The sequence below is a fragment of the Zootoca vivipara genome, chromosome 2 (genome assembly GCF_965207765.1).
Source record: "Zootoca vivipara chromosome 2, rZooViv2.hap1.1, whole genome shotgun sequence".
In the NCBI taxonomy this organism is placed as follows: Eukaryota; Metazoa; Chordata; class Lepidosauria; order Squamata; family Lacertidae; genus Zootoca; species Zootoca vivipara.
The window spans coordinates 115,133,128-115,151,420 of NC_142584.1; the positions used below are offsets into that span (position 1 = coordinate 115,133,128).

Below are 18,293 nucleotides of genomic sequence, written 5' to 3' on the forward strand. Positions count from 1 at the left end.
CTTGGGCTGAGGTCCTGCTTGAAGGTTTCCCCCGGGACATCAGGGTGGCCCCTGTGTAAGGAGGATGCACGACTAGATGGGCCATTGACCTGATCCAGAAGGCTCTTATGCCTGTGCTGCCCCTTTAGCTGTATGTCTCTCACAGGGAACTTTCCATAGGCAGTCCTTTGGCATCTCTCTGTGGGAGGGTGTGTGTGCATTTGGGGTCCTTGCGAGTTCTGCAACGAGGAACATAGGTCCCAATGCATTTATTTACCTTTGCCATGCTGTTGCTCCATGCCAACTGGCAGAGCATGTGGTGGGTGTGTCCAAGGCGCATGGCATGTGTCATGCACCAAGAGTGAGCATTGCTAGGGCTGCAGTGTCTTAGTTTCATTCCTGTGCTGGTGATTTTGAGCTACCTCCCATGAGCCAGCTTTGAATTAACTAAACACTTTCTTCCTACCCACCAGCTGCTAGTTAACAGTTGGGCAGCCATGGCTTGGAGAAGACAGATTGGCCCACAGGCCAGAGGTTCTGCAGGCATGTGCACTGAGAAAAGCCGTACCAAACCCGCCCCCCAAAATAATTTCATAAACACTGCAGCAGTATGTTTAAAACTGCTACCTTGACAGGGGGCAAGAGTAATAAAATGAGAAGCAAAAGGAATAAAAAACCTACAAAATTTATTGAGGAATACATAAAACACTTTAAAATACTTATAGAAGCAAGTTCCAAATAAAACATGCATTTAAAAAGAAGTGACCAGTGATTGGAGTAATACACTGAGGTAGAAGAATGGAGAAACAGGAGTATTTGCAACATCTCTATGCCTCTCCATTGCTGTCTTGTGCCGATTAAACTGACGTGAAATGAGTGCACTATCATAAAAGCTTTCCCCACACTTGTGGGTTATTTAGTGGGAATTCTCTTGTGCTGATTAATTGGATATTTAAAAAGGGTCTTGCTGCAGCCGAAGAAGCTTGAGCATTTGTATGTTTTCTCCACTGGTGTGCGATAAGCTGCATGCTGAACTGGAAGCCCTGCTCACATTCTGAGCATTTAAAAGGCTTCTCTTTGGTGTGGATTAAGATATATATAATCTCACATGGAATCCACACCACAAATGGACCACAATACCTGAGGCAAAGAGTTCTCGTCACTTAAAAGACCCAAGAACGCACTCAAAGCATGGATTATGTGCGTGTATTGGAAGGTTTGGGGGATGTAGCCTCTGGGTGGCTCCTGTGATGCCAAAAAGATGGACGCAGAGGCTGAGGTAACATTCGCACCATACATTTATAATTGTTGTCATGGCTTCATCCAAAGAATGCTGGGCAAAGTAGATTGTACTCCATATACTTACAATTGCCAGCTTCCTTAGGAACTGAAGTTCCCAGGGTTCCTTGGGGGGAAGCTTTAAAAGTATTGTGTGGGTGCGACCTTCTTAGGAGAGTTGAAAAAGTTACATGGTTTCCATCCGCTGAGCGTTCTCACCTTCATGAGGTCTCGATTCATCACCTGTACTCTGACTGAGATTTGAATTCTGGTTGGGCGTCTCCCTTGTGTGGTGCTTTTGATGCCTCTTGAGGTCTGATTTACGGGTGAAGCTCTTTCCACATTGTTCACACTTGTACAGTTTCTCCCCTGTATGGCAAGATCTTGTATGTCTGGAAAGACCTGCGCTCTCACTGAAGCTTTTTCTACACACAGGGCATTTGTAGGGCTTCTCTCCTGTGTGAGTTCTTTGATGTCTAAGGAGATTTGCCACCTGACTGAAGCCTTTCCTACACTCTGAGCATTGAAAAGGTTTCTGTGCTGTGTGGGTTCCTTGATGTGCAATAAGAAGTCTCCTTGAAGGGAAACATTGACTGCATTTGGAACATACATAGCCTTTGTTCCATCTGCGTATGAGTCTCTTATGTCTATTAAGGACTGACCTGCTGCTGAAACATTTTCTACAAACAGAGCATTTATAAGGTTTATCTGCTTTATGTGCTATTCTTTTATGTTTGATAAGGTATGACCACTTAGTATAGCTTTCCCCCCCAAGCTGAACATTTATACTTTTTTTTGCAAATCATTTGTTGACTAGGAAGACTTGACCTCTTAGTAAAGATTTTTCTACCCAGTGATAACTTAAAAGGTGTCTTCCTCGTATGAAGCTTTAGATGTTTAGTAAGCTTTGACTTCCGACTGAAGCACTTACCACACACTTGAGCATTCATGGGTTCTCTCCCCTTTGTGAATCCTTTGATGTTTAGTAAGGTTTGACTTACGAGAAAAACACTTATTACACACTGAACATTTGAAAGGTTTCTCCCCTGTGTGAGTTCTTTTATGTGATATAAGGCTTGAGCTGTGTGTGAAACATTTCCCACACTCTGAACATTTGTAGGGCTTCTCCCCTGTGTGAGTTCTTTTATGTATCCTAAGGCTTGAGCTGTCAATGAAGCATTTCCTGCACACTGTACATTTGAAATGCTTCACCTGTGTGTGAATTCTTTGATGTTTAGTAAGGTTTGAGCTGTCAGTGAAGCTTTTCTTGCACACGGTACATTTGAAAGGCTTCTCCCCTGTGTGGGTTCTTTTGTGTATTGTAAGGTTCCATTTTGTGCAGAAGCTCTTTCCACAGTCTGCACATTTATGTGATTTCTGTCCTGTGTGAATCCTCTGATGGGCAGCAAACTGCTTCTGATTCCAGAAGCTCCTTCCACACTCCAAACAAGTAAATCGCTTCACCTCTGTAGGGCATGTGGGGCTGTTTCCATTGTTGCTGCTCCCACTGCTTATTTCTCCAGACTCAGCCCTTTGAATTGTTTTCTCCTCTGTGGACGTTCTCAAAGAATCTCTGTTTTCTGGTTGGTCTCCTTGGTTAGTGAAGAAGCCACTTTGAGGAACGATGGATTTGGCTGTCTTCTGTTCTGTGTGGCTTTCTTTTTCCCTCCTTGGTCCTTCCTGACTTGGGAGGTTCTGCTCTACCATCTCATCCTGTGTTTTTTCCGAATATTTCCTTCTGTTTTGTCTCCACTGTGCAACACCTGCTGGATAAGAGAGAAGGAGATCATGGATGTCAGAGAGAGATGGAAACTGAGACTTTCAATCTAATATATTTTGTCTTTTTGATATTGTCAGAGGGTCGTCGTGGCTACTCTAGAGTAACTCCGCTTGAGTCCAGTTTGTCTTCAAAGACGTTTATTGTGCTAATTATTTACAGTGTAGAGACTGCTTAAAACATGACCTCTCATCCCGAATCAGAATCCGGCAATGGTGTACATCTGTTCCTACGGCAGCAAAGTAGTTGGGGCACCCCAAAACTGTGCAATGTTTGTTTTCTTGCCAAAGGATGTGGGTAGCTACATGTGCAACAATTGCAAGTTGGTTGCCCTACTAGAAAACAAGGTTGCCCTTCTGGAAGAGAAGGTGCAGCAGCTTCAGGGGCGTGTATCTACGCTCCAGAGAATTAAAGAGCTGGAGCTTTTCTTGGATGCAGCAGAGCACACTGTCTGCACCAAGGAGGAGACAGGGGATCTCCCTGAGGAGGAGGTCAGTTCCCCAACACAGCAGCCAGATGTATGGAGGAACGTGACTCATAGAAGTAGAAGGCCCAGGGATCGCTCTGAGTGCTTAGAATTACACAACCGTTTTGAAGTGCTCATGGAAGACGAGGAACAGACTCCACCTGAGGATCTCTCCCTCATCACAGTTGATGAGGAATATGAAGACGAGCAGCAAAGTCAGTCCTCCGGGAATATGCAGGTAACCTTGGAAGGGACAGCACATGGAAGAATCCCAACCAAGCCTATGAAGAGGCGTGTAGTGGTGATAGGGGATTCCCTACTGAGGGGTACAGAAGCAGTGATCTGTGGGCCTGACAAGATGTCTCGAGAGGTGTGCTGTCTACCTGGGGCCAAGATCAAAGATGTAACAGAACGGCTGCAAGGAATCATAAAACCCACCGACAAATACCCCTTCCTTTTGGTGCATGTGGGAACCAATGACACTGCAAGCCATAGCTTACAGAAGATCAAAAATGATTATGAGGCTCTGGGCAGGAAGTTGAAGCAATTAGATGCACAAATTGTCATCTCTTCTGTCCTCCCAGTTGAACGACATGGCCCAGGGAGAGAGGGAAAAATAGGGGAAGTGAACAACTGGCTTCGCAAATGGTGCAAACAGGAACGGTTTGGATTCCTAGATCACGGTCTGCAGTTTCTTGAAGATGGACTTCTGGCAAGTGATGGACTGCACCTCACAAAAGTTGGGAGGAATGTTTTTGCCACAAAACTCAAAAACCTCATCAGGAGGGCTTTAAACTGACTTATGTGGGGGAGGGAGACAGTGGTCCTGAAGGTAGGAGTCTATCAAATGCTGAAGATGATCATCCAAATGTCAAGGACCAAATGGAGCAAGCAGCATGCAGACCTAGTGGTGGGACGAAAATATCCTTAAATAAGAGACATGGGGGAATGATCAACGGTCTTCAATGTCTGTATACTAATGCACAGAGCATGGGAAATAAACAAGATGAACTTGAGCTCTTGGTACAGCAAACTAAATATGACATAATGGGCATCACTGAAACCTGGTGGGATGAGTCTCATGACTGGAATGTAGTAATAGAGGGATACAATCTATTTAAGAGAAATAGACCAAACAGGAAAGGAGGAGGAGTAGCTTTATATGTTAGGGATACGTATACCTGTGAAGAGATCCAGGATTTAAAACTTCAAAGCCAAATTGAGAGTATCTGGGTCAAAATTAAGGGAGAGAAAAACAACAGTGATCTCATTGTGGGAGTTTACTATAGATCCCCAAGCCAAACTGAGGACACAGATGATGCCTTCCTGGAACAGATGGCCAAGCATTCCAAAGGAAGTGAGATAGTAGTAATGGGGGATTTCAACTATCCTGATATTTGTTGGATGTCAAACTCAGCCAAGAGCATAAGGTCGAACAGATTCCTCACTGGCCTTGCAGACAACTTCATTGTCCAGAAAGTGGGAGAAGCAACAAGAGGATCAGCCATTTTAGATCTGGTCCTAACCAATAGTGATGACTTGGTTAGTGGGGTAGAAGTGGCAGGATCATTAGGTGGGAGTGACCATGCTCTTCTGGAGTTTATTATCCAGCGGAAAGGAGCAACCAAGCATACTAAGGTCCAAATTCTAGACTTTAAGAAAGCCAACTTCAGAAAACTTAGGGAAACGCTGGGTGAAATCCCATGGACAGTAATACTAAAAGGGAAGGGAGTTCATGTTGGTTGGGAGTTTGTTAAAAGGGAGATATTAAAAGCACAACTTCAGGCAATACCAATGAGACGGAAACATGGAAGGTGCCTAAAGAAGCCAGGCTGGCTATCTAAAGAACTTTTGACTGAGTTAAGATTTAAAAGGGATATGTACAAAAAATGGAAAAGGGGGGAAATCTCCAGAGAGGAATTCAAACATATAGCCAGCACGTGTAGAGACAAAGTCAGAAAAGCTAAAGCACAGAATGAACTCAGGCTCGCTAGAGAGGTTAAAAGCAACAAAAAGGGCTTTTATGGGTATGTCCGTAGCAAAAGGAAAAACAAGGAAACAGTGGGGTCACTCAGAGGAGAAGATGGTGAAATGCAAACAGGGGACAGAGAAAGGGCAGAACTCCTCAATGCCTTCTTTGCCTCAGTCTTCTCTAAGAAAGAAAACAACGCCCGACCTGAAGAATATGGAGCAGATGATTCAGCAGGGGAAACACAGCCCAGAATAAGTAAGGAGGTAGTACAAGAATACTTGGCTAGTTTAGATGTATTCAAATCTCCAGGGCCAGATGAACTACATCCAAGAGTATTAAAAGAACTGGCAGAGGTGATTTCAGAACCACTGGCAATAATCTTTGAAAATTCCTGGAGAACAGGCGAAGTTCCAGCAGACTGGAGGAGGGCAAATGTCCCTATTTTCAAAAAGGGGAAAAGAGAGGACCCAAACAATTACCGCCCAGTCAGCCTGACATCAATACCAGGAAAGATTCTAGAGCAGATCATTAAGCAAACAGTCTGTGAGCACCTAGAAAGAAACTCTGTGATCACTAAAAGTCAGCATGGGTTCCTGAAAAATAAGTCATGTCAGACTAATCTGATCTCATTTTTTGACAGAATTACAAGCCTGGTAGATGAAGGGAACGCTGTGGATGTAGCCTATCTTGATTTCAGCAAGGCCTTCGACAAGGTGCCCCATGATATTCTTGTAAAGAAGCTGGTAAAATGTGGGCTAGACAATGCTACCATTCAGTGGATTTGTAACTGGCTTACTGACCGAACCCAAAGGGTGCTCATCAATGGCTCCTCCTCATCCTGGAGAGTAGTGACTAGTGGGGTGCCACAGGGTTCTGTCTTGGGCCCAGTCTTGTTCAACATCTTTATCAATGACTTGGATGATGGGCTTGAGGGCATCCTGAGCAAGTTTGCAGATGACACCAAATTGGGAGGGGTGGCTAACACCCCAGAGGACAGGATCACACTTCAGAATGACCTTAACAGATTAGACAACTGGGCCAAAGCAAACAAGATGAATTTTAACAAGGAGAAATGTAAAGTACTACACTTGGGCAAAAAAAATGAAAGGCACAAATACAGGATGGGTGACACCTGGCTTGAGAGCAGTACATGTGAAAAGGATCTAGGAGTCTTGGTAGACCACAAACTTGACATGAGTCAGCAGTGTGATGCAGCAGCTAAAAAAGCCAATGCAATTCTGGGCTGCATCAATAGGAGTATAGCATCTAGATCAAGGGAATTAATAGTACCACTGTATTCTGCTCTGGTCAGACCTCACCTGGAGTACTGTGTCCAGTTCTGGGCACCACAGTTCAAGAAGGATACTGATAAGCTGAAACGTGTCCAGAAGAGGGCAACCAAAATGGTCAAAGGCCTGGAAACGATGCCTTATGAGGAACGGCTTAGGGAGCTGGGTATGTTTAGCCTGGAGAAGAGAAGGTTAAGGGGTGATATGATAACCATGTTCAAATATATAAAAGGATGTCATATAGAGGAGGGAGAAAGGTTGTTTTCTGCTGCTCCAGAGAAGCGGACACGGAGCAATGGATTCAAACTACAAGAAAGAAAATTCCACCTAAACATTAGGAAGAACTTCCTGACAGTAAGAGCTGTTCGGCAGTGGAATTTGCTGCCAAGGAGTGTGGTGGAGTCTCCTTCTTTGGAGGTCTTTAAGCAGAGGCTTGACAGCCATCTGTCAGGAATGCTTTGATGGTGTTTCCTGCTTGGCAGGGGGTTGGACTGGATGGCCCTTGTGGTCTCTTCCAACTCTATGATTCTATGACAGTTTAGGGTTCAAATATGGACACTATGCCTTTTTTTAATAGAAGCATTGTAATAGACCACGGGCATTATTTCACTAAGGATGTATTAATGTTTTGCTTAATAGGTTCTAATTGAATTTTGATGCTCTGTAGTTCCTTTTTGTTTGTGACGCCATCATTGTGCATTGTGTGAACCACTTCAATATTTTGTTGTACTAAGTGGTTTGTAAGTTATTAAAATGAATGAATGAAATAAACGCTGGCTGCGGTGGAAGTTTTGGGCCCTCTGGATGGTGCTGGACTACAACACCCACCATCCCTGGCTGAAGCTGATGGAAGTTGTAATTCAGTAACATCCAGAGCATATCCCTGCCAGTTGAGGCCTGCAGTCCCTGTAAATGATGAAGGGGCCTCTCTAGTCCATCAAAAGTTCAGCTCCAAATAAGGGCTCTTAGACACTTCTGATTGCCCTTTCTTTTCTAGGCATCAGCGTGGAAGGGTTTTCTTTTACCCTGCTGCTTTTCCTGGGAAAACCTGGCTGTTTAACAGTGAATCGCAACAAACCCCATTCATTCTGATTCAGCGGTAAATAATGGGTTTTCCCAAGAAAAGTGGTACAAAAAACTCCTCAGACCCAAGTGTATAAAGCACGAGACAAGTGGAAGACATACAAGAAGTAGTGTGGGCGAGTCCTGGATCATGTTAGCTTGTAAAGAATTGTTCCTCTTTGGGCACATTCCCACCATCCATCTTAAAATGCTATGGTACCACTTTAAATAGTCCTGGTTTCCCCCAAAGAACACGGGGAGCTGTAGTTTGGTAAAAGCGTTGAGGGTTGTGAAGAGACTCTTGCTATTCCCCTCACACAGCTACAATGCACAGAGTTCCTTGGGAAGCAGGATTGATTGTTAAACCATGCTGGAAACGTGAAGGGAATTGGGGGAGTCTCCTGTACTTTTATCAATCTACAGCTCCCAGTATTCTATGGAGGAAGCCAGGTCTGTTTAAAGAGGTACCCTTTTAAAGGATGGCATGAATGTGGTCATTTTTTACACCAGCAAAGCACACCTACTCCTAAGGATGGCCCTCCTTCCTGGCATGGACTTTGAGCTCGAGCTCCCCCCAAAGTGCTGCCTAAAAAAATAAGGGATATTCCTGCTTCAAGGACACATCTAGTGAAGGAAACATTGAATGCCAAAGCTCCTTTTCTAAAAAAAATGATCAAGAAAGAAAGAAAGGAAACTGAAACTAAACTGGAAAAGCTCTCCTCCCTCCTTATCTCACATTCCCAGATGCATTAACCCCCTTCGTGGCTTTTTTCTTTTCAGTATACTGTACAGTAGTGCGTATGAACTAAAGTCTGTTGCCTGTTGCAACAACACTTTCCTCACCAAATTGCATCCCCACCATCAGGCAACTCACTTGTTCAGCTTCTCTTTTCCTCTGTAGAAAGGAAATAATTCCTTTAACACACCAAGGAAAGTCGGAAGGAAAGTAGGTCTACAATTCAGCCCCGAAACAACACCCATTGCAGGGGTGGAATATTAAAAACTAGGTTGTCAGCTCCCAGGAAACAGCAGAAATGGGAAATCTACATTAAGCTTGTCCTACAGGATCCCATGATGTTTTCTCTTGAGCTTTAGACAGGTCGTGCTGCGTTATGACTCGCCTCCTGCATCCCAGACTTAGTCTCCCCCAGCTGTGCACATGCTCAGGTAAATAGGGCCAGCTGCTGGTAATTTCTGAAAGTGTAGCAAAGGCTGCTGGGAAATGAAGTTCACAGGGAGGGAAACTGAGGCAAGACCAGCAACCAGGCAGCTGAGAGTCAAAGATTCCCTCTTCCCCCTCTTGCACTTTGATTTATAGCCTTCCTGTTGTTGTTTTAAATTTAAATTTAGTTTTTATATATTGTCCACATATGAACATTAAAAAGAAAAGAAAATAAGAAGGAATGGCTTGGGGAAGACAGATTGCCCTACAAGCCAGAGGCCCCACAACCATGTGCAATTAGGAAAGCTATGTATTAAACCAGGCACCCCCAAACTGCGGCCCTACAGATGTTTTGGCCTACAACTCCCATGATCCCTAGCTAACGGGACCAGTGGTCAGGGATGATGGGAATTGTAGTCCAAAACATCTGGAGGGCCGGAGTTTGGGGATGCCTGTATTAAACAAACTGTTTCATTATCACAGGGAACAAGGGTAATAAAAAAAGATGCAAAAGGGGTAAAAACCTACAAAATTTATTGAGGAATACAGAAAACACTTTAAAATACTTATAGAAGCAAGTCCCAAATAAAACATGCATTTAAAAAGAAGTGACCAGTGATTGGAGTAATAGACTGAAGTAGAAGAATGGAGAAACAGAAGCATTTGCAACATATCTCTGCCTCTCCCGTGCTGTCTTGTGCCGACTAAACTGACGTGAAATTAGTGCACTATCATAAAAGCTTTGCCCACACTTGTGGGCTATTTGGTGGGAATTGTCTTGTGCTGATTAATTGGATATTTTAAAAAGGGTCTTGCTGCAGCCGGAGAAGCTCTACGATGTCTCCTGTTTATGCTTCAGTTGATGTATCCCAAGGCTTCCGCTGCACCCAAATGTGCTGGAACACTTGGAACATACAAAATGTTTCTTTTCAGGGCGGGTTACGTTATGTTCAGGTCCTTCTTCAATGTGCATCCTGTTATGTTTAATGAAATCAAACGGAGAAGTAAAGTCCTTGTGGCAGTTTGAGCATTTGTAGGTTCTCTCCATTTCATGGGTTCTCTGATGTGCGGTGAGCTGCATGCTGAACTGCAAACCCTGCTCACATTTTGAGGATTTAAAAGGCTTCTCTTTGGTGTGGATTCTTGTGTGTCTATTAAGGCTTGATTTACAATTAAACCACCTACCACAGTCTGAGCACTTGTATGGTTTATCTCCTGTGTGGGTTCTCTGGTGTCTGGTAAGCTGTGTGCCAAATTTGAAGCTCTGTTCACATTCCGAGCATTTATATGGCTCTTCTCTTGTGTGGATTCTTTGATGCCTCTTAAGGTTGGCCTGAGTAATGAACCTCTTGCCACATTCAGAGCATTCGTATGGCCTCTCCCCTGTGTGGGTTTCTTGGTGTGCTTTCAAGTTGGCCTTTTTGTTGAAGCTCCGCCCACATTCTGAGCATTTATAAGGCTTCTCTTTAGTGTGGGTTACATGGTGTCTGGCAACGTCTGACTTGTAACTGAAGCATTTGTCACACACCTCACATTTATAGGGCTTCTCTCCCGTGTGACTTCTTTCATGCCGAATAAGGGCTGTGCTACACTTAAAACTTTTCCCACACTGCTTACATATATACAGGGCCTTTTCTGTGTGAACTTTTTGGTGTTGATAAAGGTTTAACTTGAGTTTGAAGCTTTTTTCACATTGGCTACATTGATAGGGTCTCTCTTCCACCTGAGTTTCCTTTATACTGTTTCCATTCATCTCTTTGTGCTCAGGCCCCGTTGACAATATCGCACAACGTTCTCCTCCTTTCTCAGTTACCTGTGTATCATCTGCTGAAATAAAGGGGTGAAATACTTGATGGGACCCCAAAGGAGAAGGAAAGCTTCCGTTGGCTCTCCACTAAAGGTGTCATTTCATTCACTGAAATTGGTTATCTCCCATGGTGAGAGTTACTTATTTCCCCTACGTCTCTTAGAATATGCTGCTGAAAGACACCTTGCCCAGCAGATCCTTACTTTCCTATAAAGAATATTAATGGCTTGAGAATTAGTTTACTGTAATGAAACAACTGTATACTGCTGAAATTTGATGCGTTTGTTGGTTTGCATGCTCTGGTGGAACAATTAGGATACAAGTCCCTGTGTAACCTGGGACAGGGATTTATTTTGTAATGAAACAAAATCGCTTATTGTGAATGCATTGGCACAATTCCTGATTTTCTTGCCTTCCTAGATAAATAAGAATGTAAGGTTTTGTCATGCTTTGCAGTTCATGTGGTGACCAGTAGGTGGCCATGCCAACTGAAGCATCTGGAACAGCTGGCCAGCCCAGGCGAGCCGGGGGAGGCATATGCAAGGGGGTGAGAAATAAAAGGAGGGGCTTTAGTCAGTTATGGGGGAAGGGCAAAGGGGTAGGCGGATTTGGAAAGTGGAGCGGGGTAGGGGGAGACTTAACTTACCCCAAATCCTGCCCTCCCCATCACCATCTTCCTCCTGGGTTTCCTTCTGCAGCTGCCACTGCTCAACTGAAGATGGAGCCTGGTCTGCATTGGAGAAATTTGCAGCTGCCTCCCTCTCCTCCAATATCACCAGAAACAGAAGAAAGGAATCATTTCAATATGAACCTATTGTTCAAGCTGGAGCAACTGCCCCCATCATCTGTATCTTTCACTCACCCTCCACAAGTGAGAAATCGGGGCTGTGTTTGTTTACATACCACACATTTAAAGTATACCCATTTATTGCACACACCCCAATCTCCAAATGGTGTGGTGTTCCAGTGTTCCAGGCGCTTACAGAGGGTTCAGTTTCCTCAGAATGAGGGACAGCTGAGTGTGTGGTATTTTAATGATAGATAGCTTATTTACACATCTAGGCAACCTGAGCCTCTGATGGAAGGGCTCAAAGCATTAATGCCTCCTAAAGGGTCTTGCTCCTTCCACCCGCCATAGCAGCTATTTTGAGACTGCCCCCCCCCGCTCTCTCCAGGACCCCCAGACCCTGAATACGTCACATGTGGAGTTCCTTGCCGAGGACTAGATACATCATATGGAAGAGGCAACCTTATCTAGTCTATTGTGGCCTGCACATCCCCTTCTCAAGCACAAGAGGGACAGGGAACTCAACCTCTGGCCCTACCACCCCCCCCCCCCGGCAGCAAACTAGTGTATGGAAACTAAACGGCCACCAACTTAGATGGCTTGAAAAGATGCTTGGAGATATTCATGGAGGAGAAGTCTATCAATGACTACTAGCCATGATGGCTATCCCCTGCCTCCACAATTAGAGGTAGTATTTTTTTCTTAATGCGAGTGTTGGGAGACCACAGAAAAGGAGAGGACTCTTGTACTCAGATGTTATTTGCCCCAAAGGCATCTGTTTGGCCACTGGGTGAACAGGATGCTGGACTAGATGGGCTATTGGCCTTTAGTTCTTGATTATTTCACCTGAGTGGAGTGTATCACTTCGTCAATGTCATCCAGGAGTTGATCCCAGTCAGGTTTCACATGGAATTGGTCCACCATGGGTCACAGATACAGGTCTCCCAACTCTGTAAAACAATGTGGGATATGTAGAATCATAGAGTTGGAAGAGACCACAAGGGCCATCCAGTCCAACCCCCTGCCAATCAGGAAGCACCATCAAAGCATTCTTGACATATGCCTGTCAAGCCTCTGCTTAAAGACCTCCAAAGAAGGAGACTCCACCACACTCCTTGGTAGCAAATTCCACTGCCGAACAGCTCTTACTGTCAGGAAGTTCTTCCTAATGGTTAGGTGGAATCTTCTTTCTTGTAGTTTGAATCCATTGCTCCGTGTCCGCTTCTCCGGAGCAGCAAAAATAAACATTTCTCCCTCCTCTATATGACATCCTTTTATATATTTGAACATGGCTATCATATCACCCCTTAACCTTCTCTTCTCCAGGCTAAGCATACCCAGCTCCCTAAGCCGTTCCTCATAAGGCATCGTTTCCAGGCCTTTGACCATTTTGGTTGCCCTCTTCTGGACACGTTCCAGCTTGTCAGTATCCTTCTTGAACTGTGGTGCCCAGAAATGGACACAGTACTCCAGGTGAGGTCTGACCAGAGCGGAATACAGTGGTACTATTACTTCCCTTGATCTAGATGCTATACTTTTATTGATGCAGCCCAGAATTGCATTGGCTTTTTAGCTGCTGCACCACACTGTTGACTCATGTCAAGTTTGTGGTCTACCAAGACTCCTAGATCCTTTTCACATGTACTGCTCTCAAGCGAGGTGTCTCCAATCCTGCACTTGTGCCTTTCAATTTTTTTGCCCAAGTGTACTTTACATTTCTCCTTGTTAAAATTCATCTTGTTTGCTTTGGCCCAGTTGTCTAATCTGTTAAGGTCATTTTGAAGTGTGATCCTGTCCTCTGGGGTATTAGCCACCCCTCCCAATTTGGTGTCATCTGAAAACTTGCTCAGGATGCCCTTAAGCCCATCATCCAAGTCATTGATAAAGATGTTGAATAAGACTGGGCCAAGACAGAACCCTGTGGCACCCCACTAGTAACTTCTCTCCAGGATGAAGAGGAGCCATTGAAGAGCACCTTTTGGGTAGAGCAGAGACACCCAAGATATTAGGGAGATTCCCACACCTAGAGCACTATGAGAAAGAGCCTCATGTTAAACAGGCTTCCTCCGAATGCTATACCATGGGGGGGGGGAGGTAAAGGACCCCAGAAAAGTTAAGTCCAGTCAAAGACAACTATGAGGTTCTGGCGCTAATCTTGCTTTCAGGCCAAGGGAGACAGTGTTTGTCCACAGACAGCTTTCTGGGTCATGTGGCCAGCATGACTAAACTGCTTCTGGCACAATGGAACACCATGACGGAAACCAGAGCGCACGGAAGCACTGTTTACCTTCCTGCCACAGTGGTACCTATTTATCTACTTGCACTGGCATGCTTTCAAACTACTAAGTTGGCAGGGGCTGGGACAGAGCAATGGGAGCTCACTCCATTGTGGGGGACTTGAACCACTGACCTTCTGATCAGCAAGCCCAAGAGGCTCAGTGGTTTAGACCACAGTGCCACCCGTGTCCCATAAACCCCATGAACACACCATGAACCCCATCTATGTCTGAATGTAGGTTTTCAAGCAACCAGCAGTAATTAAGATCTACCACAATTTAGGGCAGAGCTTAGTGGCTTTTTCTTCTCAATATAGTGGGTATGAACTAAAGTCTGTTGCCTGTTGCAACAACACTTTCCTCACCAAATTCTACTAGGCATCTCCCGGTATCAGCTTCCATTCTCCTCTGAAGAAATGAAAGAATCCCTTTAACTCACCCAGGAAAGTAGAAAGGAAAATGGGTCTACTATCCAGCCCCAATGCGGCACTCACTCTGGGGATAGAAGATTAAAAGCTAGGGTGTCAGCGCCCGAGAAGCAGAGCAGAAATGGGAACTCAATGTTAAGCTTGTCCTACATGTTCCCATGATGTTTTCTCTTGAGCTCTAGATAGGTGGTGCTGAATTTTTGACTCGCCTCTTGCATCCCAGATTTATTCTCCCCCAGCTGTGCACATGCTCAGGTAAGTGAGGCCAGCTGCTGCTTGTTTGCAAAGTCTGCTGGGAATTGAAGTTCATAGAGAGGAAAACTGATCCAGGAAGAGCAACATGGCAGCTGAGAGAGAAAGAGACTTTCCTCTTGCACTTTGAGTTACAGCCTTCCTGTTCTTTTTAAAAATTTAAATCTAAAATTTATTTTCATATATTGTCCACATAGTGTTAGGGAATTCACGGGGGGGGGGCACATCTTTATTATAAATATTATGCATAAATGTATCCTTTCGACTTGATAGCTCAGGGAAGTTTATTGTTTAGTCGTTTAGTCGTGTCCAACTCTTCGTGACCCCATGGACCAGAGCACGCCAGGCACTCCTGTCTTCCACTGCCTCCCGCAGTTTGGTCAAACTCATGTTCGTAGCTTCGAGAACACTGTCCAACCATCTTGTCCTCTGTCGTCCCCTTCTCCTAGTGCCCTCAATCTTTCCCAACATCAGGGTCTTTTCCAAGGATTCTTCTCTACTCATGAGGTGGCCAAAGTATTGGAGCCTCAGCTTCACGATCTGTCCTTCCAGTAGAAGAAGAAGAAGAGTTTGGATTTGATATCCCGCTTTATCACTACCCGAAGGAGTCTCAAAGCGGCTAACAATCTCCTTTCCCCTCCTCCCCCACAACAAACACCCTGTGAGGTGGGTGGGGCTGAGAGACTTCAGAGAAGTGTGACTAGCCCAAGGTCACCCAGCAGCTGCATGTGGAGGAGTGGAGACACAAACCCGGTTCCCCAGATTACGAGTCTACCGCTCTTAACCACACCACCACACTGGCTCTCCAGTGAGCACACATGGCTGATTTCCTTCAGAATGGATAGGTTTGATCTTCTTGCAGTCCATGGGTGTCATGGATTTAGGTGCAGAGTATTATGGGAACTGCAGAGATTCATGGGACTTTGGCCATCGAGAGGGAGAATGGCCTGGGAAAGTAAACTTCTGAACTTTAAGAGAAAGACTTCTGACTCCTTTGATCCCGTGTAACCTTGCAGCTGTGAAATCTCCCATTCCTGTGCGATAAGAAATTAGGGAGGAAGCTCTGTCCGGTGTGCTCTGAGAACTGAAGGCGTTAATTGCCCTGCAGGTTGATTAATGGGTAAACACAAGACATCTGTGTAGTTTCTATTTGATTGACAAGACTAACGGTTGTAGGTTCCTTGATTGGATTATTCAAACCTCAACTCTAACGCAGATTGGATAATGATCCATAAGCCCACGTGGAACACCTCAAGGGTTTTAGGGATTTAAGTCTGTTAGAGATGAGTCCTTTTGTCTTGCAAAATGACCCAGCAAGGTACTGCTGTCCTGTTCGTCTTCAAAGAGCCTGAGAGAGACTGAGGTCTGCCGTTGGCTCTTGACTGCAATTTGCCGGGATGGAGAGATGCAGTCTTGGATCAATCCTATTCTAAGTTTGTACTTGTAAGTTAGCTACTTTTTCTTGTTTTATCTTTGTATTCCCTTTACTTGAGAACTGTTGCATGTTACTTTGTTTAAGCTATTTTATAATAAATAGTTAAAAGAGATTTCTTGTGGATCTTGGTCCTTTCTGGTCGCATTGCTAAACCCAGTCCTAGGCTGCTTTGCCCTCTACCAGGCAGAACGTGTATTCTTTGTCCCGGAGGTCTGTAAGGGGACCCTCCCGGGTGGTGGCAGCGATACCGGTTTAAAGAAGTGTTTTAAAACCCCGTTCGAGCCATAGAGGTATAGCCAGACCCTTTCCCGGGTAACGGAAGCAGCCCAGCAGCCTCCGGAGGGAGAGCGGGCAGTGCTAAAAGGGAAAGAGGTTGAGGATACTGACGGGCGCGAACATCACATGTTGGCAGCGTGTGTGGGATGCGACTTTGTGGCCAGAAAGTGGACAAAATCCTTTGGTTATAATCCAGTTCTCAGAAAAGGGGTACAAGCGTTTTTATTTTGCTAGTGAGTTAGGACAATGGCAGCAGGCTTGCCTAGCGAGATTTTACAAGCTTCGGAGGAGTGGCAGCAGGAACGCAGCACCCACCCTTCGTATCGTTTTGCGGAACCAGATGATCGGTCTATGCCAAGGCAACCGGTTCCAGGAGTGTATTCTCCTTTAAGAGGGGCTGAGGAGTTAGCCAGAGAAGCCGAGAGGGAGCACGCGGAAGCGTTCAGGAGCCCTCGGTCTGCACATCAAAGGTGGACACAGCAGCTGGAGGAGGCGGGGCTGGGAAGCCAGGATAGGCTAAGTGTGCGCGCCTCACCAACAGCGGAGAGAGAAACGCCACCTTTGCAGCGGCAGCGGGAGGTGGAACAAGTACCTGTTGCACCGTACCCTAGAGATGAAAGAAGACCAGTTGCCGGAGAGGTTGTGGTGAGATCCCGGGAGATGACTTCCCCACCCCCACGCAGAGTAGAATGGGCCCGTGAGGACGTCCAGGGGGATCCATACGCACAACAGAGGCCAGAGCAGATGGGTCAGCACGCGAGCGGGATGCCGGCGGCCAGCCCTGAGAGATGTGGGTATCAGGAACTGAGGACTCAGCTCCGGGAAGATCATCCATACGCCGAAAGAGAAGATCCAGAGTTTGAGGCGCAAGGCATTTCTGAGAGCCGGAGGGCATATGTGGCGGAAAGTGAGTATCAAACTTTGCCTAAGAAATTTATGGAAGGTGTGAGACTGAGGGAAAGACACTATGCGGGTGGGGAAACTAGAGCAGCCAGTCCCCAAGGGGTTAAACCTTTGGAAGATTCTTGGGAACTGCGGAGGCGGCCCCCCCCCAGCATATGAAAGAGAGAGGATGCCCCGGGCTGAAGCTTTACGATTTGCCCAAGCAGAAATTCAGCGCAGACAAGCAAGAGGTCCCAGCTCTCTTCCTGCTCTAGAGTATTACAGTGATTGGCCAAGAGCTGCGGTGCCTAGACAGAGGGAATTAAGTCTCCAGGATATCAACCTCAAATATTTCCCGACTCACGACCCAAATATGGATGTTCTATCCTATTTAACACTGTTTGAGACCACGTGTGAGGAAATGGCAGTTCCATACCGGTACTATATGCCGATCCTTAGGTCCCTTGTGAAAGGACCTCTTCAGGAACTGATGGGAACGCTCTCACGAGAGCAAATGTTCAGTTATGAAACATATAAACAATTGGTCGAACAAAGATTTTCGTTGGATTCTCAGCATTACCAGCAAGCGTTTAGGAGGGCTATTAAAGTGCCTCCTCACGAGAAATTCCAGCTATTTGCTGCGAAGTTAGAACAAAATTTTGGACTATGGTTAGCGGCTGAGAAAGTGCAGACTTTTGAACAATTGAGACAACTGGTGCTCTTGGAACAATTCCAGAGAAGTTTGCCATCTGAGATTGCAAGTCTGGTTGCTGATAGGCACCCTCAAAACCTGCAGGAATCGGCTAGATTGGCGGAGGAATTCCGTTCTCATCGGGCGCACATGGCTCAGAAGCCGCCGATGGGAGGGGGCGGGACCCGGATGGGCCCACCCGGGCCAGCTAGCTCAGGCACGGCTCTTAAAGCTACAGCGCAATTAAAGCCTGCCGATTCTAAACCTGCATTTGGGAAAAGGGGAGCGTCTCCAGGCAGAGGAAAGGAGAAGGCGGCCCCCTCTTCGGGTCTTTGTTTCCTCTGTCACGAAAGGGGGCACATCAAAGCCCAATGTCCCCTGCAGCTAGCTAGACGTTCACCAATTGCTACGTCAACCCCGGCGGTACGCCAAATCGCGCAACCGGGAGAGGATTGGGATGAGGAGATCCGGCGT

At 45.8% G+C, this 18,293-nt stretch overlaps 1 protein-coding gene across 1 annotated transcript; it reads right to left on the reverse strand.

The window, feature by feature from the left end:
* Positions 1-764: 764 nt before the first annotated feature.
* On the reverse strand, positions 765-10,738 carry LOC118080263 (uncharacterized). Its single transcript, XM_088662507.1, is given in 6 exon segments — positions 765-1,068; positions 1,554-2,045; positions 2,119-2,198; positions 2,200-3,020; positions 8,667-8,718; positions 9,929-10,738. Coding segments are annotated over 6 exon segments (2,460 nt in total). The 3' UTR covers positions 765-863.
* Positions 10,739-18,293: the final 7,555 nt, after the last annotated feature.